Here is a 7,806-nt window from a genome sequence, read left to right as displayed (position 1 = left end):
TGTTGTTTACTATTTATTTTCCTGTAATTACCTTCTTGTAGATTAGTGTTAATCATTAGTGGTGGGGTCCGCCTTTCCCGCACTGGATTCAGATTGCCTCTACGCGCATGAGGGAATAAGAGGAAACGATGCAGCATGGTGTTTTCACACGTAAAGAGCATTTTCAAATGTAGCTTGCTAAGTGTGGACATAGACTCAAACAATATACACATGGAGACGTGAAAAAGGAAACAGGAAATGATGCACATTTGTGTAGTAGCCATATGAAGATTTTCTTCTTTCACATGTACTTGTGTCTTTTTTGATGTCTGAAACAAAGAAGAGCATGTAATGTAAATTTTTGCAATTCTGACATGTTTTGATCCAGTTCTTTTTTGTGAAAGGGTGTTAATACACAGACAGGCCGGTAGCATCGCTGTAAAATCTGTAGAATCCTGTATCGCCAGGATGGCCTGAATTTTCATCATCTTTGAAATATATATATATATACTATATGTTGATGATGCAACAGAGGTTACGGGTTTTATAATTCATATAGGAATATCTTAATGTATACAGTATATATGCATCTGTATCTACATTTGTTCATTTTTACATATACAAATCCAAGCTTGTAAAGTCGAGCATGAATCAGTCTCAGATGTGCAGTTGTCTCTCAGACAGAAGCAACAAATACATAAAATAAACTGACCGTGGGACGTGGGAGTGCTACGAGACGTTCCAGTGGGTTTTTAACACTGAGAGAACAAACAAAACATATAGGTTTCACTACTTTCCGTTTTAGTGCATAAGGTCTCACAGTGGGGAGGTAACACGTTGAGGAGAATCCTGAAGGAAGTCCACAGCAGAAGTAATACCTTGTAAATTTGAGCATCACGTGTCCAGACTCAAAGTTGGGGTTAATGGGAAAGGAGAAGGGCTCAGAGATCAGTTGGTAGTTCGTTAATGTCTATCTAAAAGAGTTGTGCCATTTGAATAAATAGACCCTTGAATTCCGTCCCCTCACGTTGTCCTCGGACTCTTCTTCTCTTGGTGCTGCCCTCGTCATCATACTCTCTCCTCCTCCACTCAGCTATAGCGCCACATTGAACTCGGTCACCAGGAAGTCCACGTGGTCCCTCTCTTTGGTCTTGAAGGCCTCAGCGATGAGGCGTGCGGCATCCCTGTGCTCACGGCCCCTCAGAGAAACTCCATTCACCTCCAGGATCACCTGACCCACCTTCAGCTGGCCACAGTTATGAGCTGATCCACCCCTCTGAGAGAGAGAGACACACAAATACAGAGAAAATGTGAAATTAAGAGAACTTAAAGCAGACATATTATGCTCATTGTCAGGTTCATGATTTTATTTTGGATTACTACTGGAATATGTTTAGATGCTTTGATGCTCAAAAACACATCAGTTTTCTCATTCTGTCCAGTGCTGCAGCACTGTGTCCCCCCTCTGCCTGAAATGCAATGTCTTAGCTCCTGTCTCTTTAAGAACCCCCTCCCACATACCCACGCCTGAGCCAGTGCCGCTAACAACAACAGAGCAGCTGTGCTAAATTTACTCTTATGTGCCAAACTACCCGCTAGGCATTAAATTACGCGAATGTGTGACATGGTGATGTAGTGTGATGTCACAAAGTCACAGAATTAAAGGCAGTTTCAGACAGTTCAGGAGCATTGTTTTGTGTGGGAGAGAAGAGTTTCTGTAGGTGTGGACAAGATCTGTTACACGCATAAGAACCTGAATAAAACATTGAAGGAAAGGGAAAAAAGGAAAAAGGATGATAGGTCTTTGTTTTAAATTCGGAGTAAGAATCGGTAAGTTCAGGTCAAACAGATTGGTTAGGTAGCTGCAGATACCACTGATTTATGTGTTGGATTCAGCAACTTTCTCAAATTTAGAAACTTCACTTGGGCACAAACAAGATTCACAGCTGCTTCAGCCCTGAACAAATAATATAGAGTTAGTCTGCCTGTCTCCAAAGTGTGAAAGGAATCAGAATGCCTTAATCTGAATACATTTGGGTACATTTTGAGTTCATGAGCACTCTCACACCTGGAGTTTGGTTCATCTGGTCCAGACCAAGGGAAGAAAAGTTACACTGATGCTTTCTTTTTAGTTCACGTCTGGTTTGTGTCCACACTGACTTATTACAAACAAACCCAGAGCTGAAAACATGAGGTCTTATGGACTGACAGGTGGCAATGTCATTCTACATCACCAGTTACATTTTTAATGTGTTTATTTATCTTCTCTGGTGTCCCAAAGAGCTTGTAAAGAAAGACTGCAAATGGAACTCATGTATCAAAAATAGTGATGAACAACCATAAGCTGGACAAAAAGACTTATTTTATGCTGTTATAATGTGATAAAGTTACTGAGTTTCCCTCTTTTTCATACACTTGTACTGCCCAAATACATAAAGCATAACATAAGCTCAACACACCTCTGTATTTGGTCTGTTTAATTTCACATCACAAACGAACCGCACCAGCATCCACTATGAAGTGTTTCATCTTTCTTTTCAGGCACTCTCAATCTAGTTGTTTTGTCTGCACCACAGTTCGATTTAACCATATCACGCTGGTTAGATGTGAAACCACCATAAATTTGACATATTTGCGTTTGCTGATTTTTAACAGCAGGACTTCTACAGTGCAAAGTTCCTGTTTCTTTTACTCTTGGGTGATATTTTTTTGTTAATGTGACTTACCCACAAAGAAAGCAGAACAGGCAGCCTTATAAAGCATGTGGGGGCGTATATATTAATGATCACATCTCCCAAATGTGAATCTACAGTACTCATGAACAGGTGGTCTTTCATCAAATTAGCCATTTGCTAAATCTGACTTGGTAAAAGAAAGACTGACGGAGTACAAGTTTAGGATGAGAATAAAAATGACCCACGAGATCTTCTGTAACTACTATTGATTCAAAGCCAAATGTCATGCTCAATATGAAAATGCCCCACACTCCTTTCTCATAAAATACGTGATGAACAACAAAAACACACACATCTTCTTTCCTTGTACAACAATGAGGGAAATACAAACACAATTGGAAGGAAAAACTAAAGTCTAATTCATAAAGTTCTATATCAGAACTGAGCAGGGACATGTCATTTCTGGTTGCTATCTTTGCAGCAGACACATTTTTCAAGTCTTTGATTGGTCAGAAATTGTATTTAGAAAAGCAAAAGAAAAGTTTGGTTTGCAATTATCTCTGAAAAAAGGTCATCTTTGTCAGTGATTGTCAGTGAAGCATCATGGCAAAAATCTCAAAAGTAGAAATGAAGTTTGTATCAAAACTGCAGTCCAGGTCCAAGGCTGTCCTGCCAAACAGACTGCTGTTACTTTTGGTCTATCAAACCCAAATAAACAAGGTTTCTTTCAGTGCCCAAGTTCAAATTTAAATATCCTCTATAGATGTGACAGGTACTTCATTAGAATACAGAAAGAGTCACCCTGTCAAAGAGAAACACAGTCACAGCCACACGGACACATAAATAGACCCACATACACCCCTGCAGTCTGGCCCCTCAGAGCACACAGTGAAGGCTCAGCAGTAAATGTATGCAGCCACATGTCTCTCCAAAGATGTGTGGTCAACAAAAATTAAGGCTTTCCCGGCAACCTTATGCAGCTATATCCTCACACATTTCATATGTGATTAAAAAACTGCCGTCTGTTACTGACACCCTGAGGATACAGGACTCATGATCTCTCATTTCTTGGGTAAGTTTCTGCTCGCTGGCAGCGAAATCAGAAGACTGGGAAAGAACCAGCAGATCCCGGCCCAACAAGTCCCACCAGTATCAGTAAAACTTTGGAAGGCCGTCAGTTTCAGTATCCTTGCCCACGGTCTGAACTGCTGAACAGAGGCGGTTAGCTTCTGTTTGAAGTAAGCATCTAAGACCTCCCTCTGCTCTAGAGATCTCACTCAATGAAGCAGATCTCCACAATACTTGATGCCAGTATGTCTGGAACAAAACTGAACAAAAAGTCACATTTGTTCATCTTATCTGCTTCTCCTCTAAGGTTACATAACCAAAGGACAGAAACAGGTGATGAAGTCATGGCTGCTGTTCTCTCCCTCTCTCCAGTCTGAAGTGGAAATCATCAGCAGCCTCCACATTTTTAATCACATGCTCAGAACAGCTTTTGTCTAAATTACTTTCATAATACATTCAATTTGGACAACTCTGCTCTGGATGATTGACATCCATTACCAGCATTAAGTGGTTGTGCAAGAAATAGTGAGTTCTTCATGTTGAGAGACAAAATGTAATGGCCTTTGTATGCATTCTACGACGCACTCTTGCACCACTGTACCGCAAACATCTGGAAATATGTCAGTGCAGCTTGGGCATCTGGGTTTCAAAATTTGAAACATCACAGTTTGCTGGTGACACAACTGAGTGCGGCTTGCCTACTTCCAAAATACATCCTCCATATTTGCAAGATAAAACAATTAGGAAGGTTCAGCTGTTTCCCTGTCGACTAACTGGTGTGCCTCAACCCAACCTGGTACTGCAGCTGAGAAATCTGGTGTGCACTAGCTGCTACAGTCGACCCCTAGTCAACTAAATTTTTTAAAGTTTTCATTACTCCATCAGTCGCAGAAAAAAACTCAATGTTAGTAGGAAAGTATGAGGAGGAAGGTTGAAACACAGCCCTTTACTCTTGTAACATGAAGGTCGTTGGAACTGATTGGTCAGTGGACAGCTAACAAATATGTATAATAAATCACAGTCCCCATGCTGTTTTGTCCCTTTTCTCCGCCTGTCCTCTCTTGCTCTGCCATGGTTAACTACAACTTAATTGCTTAATGAGGTGCACCTGGCGTGGAAGAGGTGCTTAGAAGCTCCTGTGACAGCATCAGAGAGGGAGAGGCTTCCAGAGTGGGGACTGCTGAGCTTAAAGCTTCTCAGCCTAGGATTTTGTGATTTTTGTTTGAGTTAGTGTCTTTTTGTTCATCTTAATTTAGCGTCTTGGTTGTTCTTATTTTGTGGTTGATTTGGGTCAATTAATGTGAATTTATCTTTGTGGATTTATTTCAAAAGGTCTCCTGAAAGACACCGCAGTTCAAGGCTGGATTACGAAGCTTCTGACAGGGATATGATCGCATCAGAGCCCATACTGGAACAGCACGTTGGTTAGCTTCTGAGAATAAAAACGGTATGTCTCTCTCAAGCAGCGCTGCAGAGATATTTACCTGTCTGCCTGCCTGTCTGTCCAGTATGTTTCTGATAAATCCTGTTCTATGTTTGGTAGGGACACAGACTCAAACGCTTATTTTTCACTTGCCCTGGAAAATACTTCATTGTAGTATTGTAGTATTTGTTCTTGTGAAGTTGAAAGTTTTTTAGACCCAGGATTTGAACGAGACTTGTGTGTTGCTATGCTATGTTGAAATACATTAACAAAATTTATTAGCATTGTGTAAGTGGCTCATCAAAAATATATATTTTCTTAATTAAATTAATGTCATACATTTGCAACAGCTAGTGGACTAATGGTTTGAACTAAGGACTTCTAGTTGACTCAAAAAATCTTTTGTCAGGGGCAGCCCAACCAAACAGCAGACAGACCACAGATAAAAGGACAATTAATATTGGACCTCATCAGGTGAACACAAACTCACTCCACATAAATAATAATGCTGTTTAGTGTCTATTGGATGTTTTTATTGCTAGCATGTTAGCAATAGCAACTTTATAAGGTAGGGATGATCGGATTGTGAAACGTTAATGTAAATTAACAATGTGGCCGACAGTCGATAGAGATGTTTTTGTGGTTGATTTTTAGTCTCTGTTGTTGGTTATTCACCCGTATGTGACAGAGAATCAAAGAAATCCTCATTATAGAAAATAAAAACTGTTTTACAGTCATTCAGCCCTTCATTACACTATCTTTGAAAGAGCACAAATTCAATCATACAAGTTTATGAACCAATCAAGACTGCTACAAAACTACCTACTCAATGAGGAGAATTTTTCAGTAGCCTTACAAACTGATGGCAGGAACATCACGAGCCAGTAGCCAATGAGTTCGCTCGCATAAAATTAGTGTGACACACCAGATAAACATCAGCCACCACCATTGGTAAATTACATCTTATTTTCTGATAGGCTGATAGCAGTCCACAAGGTGAACATACAGATACAACTAGAGCAGTTTGTCTCTCAGTTTGTTGTGGACTTCTTCTGCCACCAAGTAGCCATGAAAACACACTAATGCTGCTTTAAACTTCATTTAAACCTCAAATCATCAAGTAAGACTCAGAGCCATGTTTTCCTTTGTATCAGTTCCATGTTTTACCTCCATGTTCTGACAGCTGACCTCATTACGTGCAACTTGGATGGCTTAAAACACCAGCAGCACCGTCCAGACAGGATGGCATCATCACATCTCTTATTTACTGAGCCTACAGCAATTACCTTGAGCTAGTGGAGTGTCCTGATGGGAAGATGGCAGATATAAGGGGCCGTCGCTTCAGGAGAGGCGATACCGACAGATAACGACCACTCATCTGTATTTCATCCTCAGCAGGCATGATTGAGGCGACCTGAGGTGAGAGCCCTTGTGCCCAGAGAGATAGGTAATACAGAAGCCAGAGGGTTCTGCTGTGTTACTTCCACCACTGCAGAGAGACGGTATATTGTACAGGGCACTGGCTTTGATGTGATGCCATCATGTCCTCCGGATAGAACTGATGCCCATCAGAAAGCCAGAAACAAAGTTAAAGAATTTTTTTCAAAGCAGATTTATCATCCTGATGCCTGCTCCTGACTCGGGGAAGTGCTGAGGTTGTGTGCCTTGCTCAAGGGCCTAATAACATTGAGTTAGCTTTCCCCGCTGACGGAGCAAAGTTTTTACTGCTCACTTTTTCACCTTGAAACTTGAACGTGCAGATAGTCTCCCTCCATATCTGTAACAAGTGACCTCGAGGCTGCCATGTTATTAATGTCTCTTAATAACCGTGAAACTACACAGTGTTATTGTTCAGGGATGTAGCAGCGGTGTCGTGTAACTCGTGGCTTTGTCTCGCTTGCATCCCATAGAGTTTGAAGTTGATGGATGACATTTATGCATTCTGTTGAGAGCAAGCAACAGTTTTAATCTAATCAACTGTTTTGAATTAACTTTAACTCTGTTAAACTGAGCTCATGAAATTAATTTTAACTTTGTTTCAGACCTCTTCACGTCTTTGTCCCTAAAAGCTAATGCCACAGGGAAAAAGCAACAATTTCCTCTGCAATTATCCATTACAATCAGCTTCCTTTACATTTTTATTATACCATTTTTGCACCAAAACTAGCATGAATATGTTTTTTTTTTTTAAAAACGCAGATAAACCCACTTGAAATAACCAATTGTTTTTTTTTTCTCATTGCAAGTAAACGAGTTTCACCTTCTATTTGTTCCCTGGCATCATATTCAACATTACAAATGTGCCGGAAAACAGGAAACAGTAGAAAGCAGCAGATCATATACCTCATCAGACTACACCCAGATGACATTAAACTTATTTGAAAAATAATTTACATTTTTTTCCAGAGATCAAGTAGCTAAGGAGTGAGACATCTTGCTTCTTTCTCATCTCTGTTCAGAGATCCACATGTGCAGTACTGATCAGACAGCTGGCAAGGAATGGTTATTGACACAGACAACACGGAGGCAAACAACAATGTTACTGGTCACTTTTTAAAAAAAATCAAAACTGACTCAGCAGTCAGCAACACTGACTGACCGATGTCGGAGTGCTGCTTTAACGGAGACGAGTGGAAAGTATTCACTTGCCAGCATTGTGCT

The 7,806-nt window shown here is 40.5% G+C and overlaps 1 protein-coding gene across 1 annotated transcript in view; it reads right to left on the bottom strand.

Annotated features, from left to right (window-relative positions):
* The window catches only part of whrna (whirlin a), a 164,874-nt gene continuing 157,068 nt past the window's right edge, over positions 1–7,806 (bottom strand). Inside the window, exon 12 of the mRNA XM_073478688.1 lies at positions 1–1,255. Within this exon, the coding sequence (XP_073334789.1) occupies positions 1,073–1,255 (183 nt within the window). The 3' untranslated portion in view covers positions 1–1,072. The remainder of the gene's footprint in view (positions 1,256–7,806) is intronic.

This window comes from Pagrus major, chromosome 12, assembly GCF_040436345.1.
Source record: "Pagrus major chromosome 12, Pma_NU_1.0".
Classification (NCBI taxonomy): Eukaryota; Metazoa; Chordata; class Actinopteri; order Spariformes; family Sparidae; genus Pagrus; species Pagrus major.
Note: the sequence above shows the minus strand (reverse complement) of the source record. Positions and strands in the feature narration are given on the sequence as shown.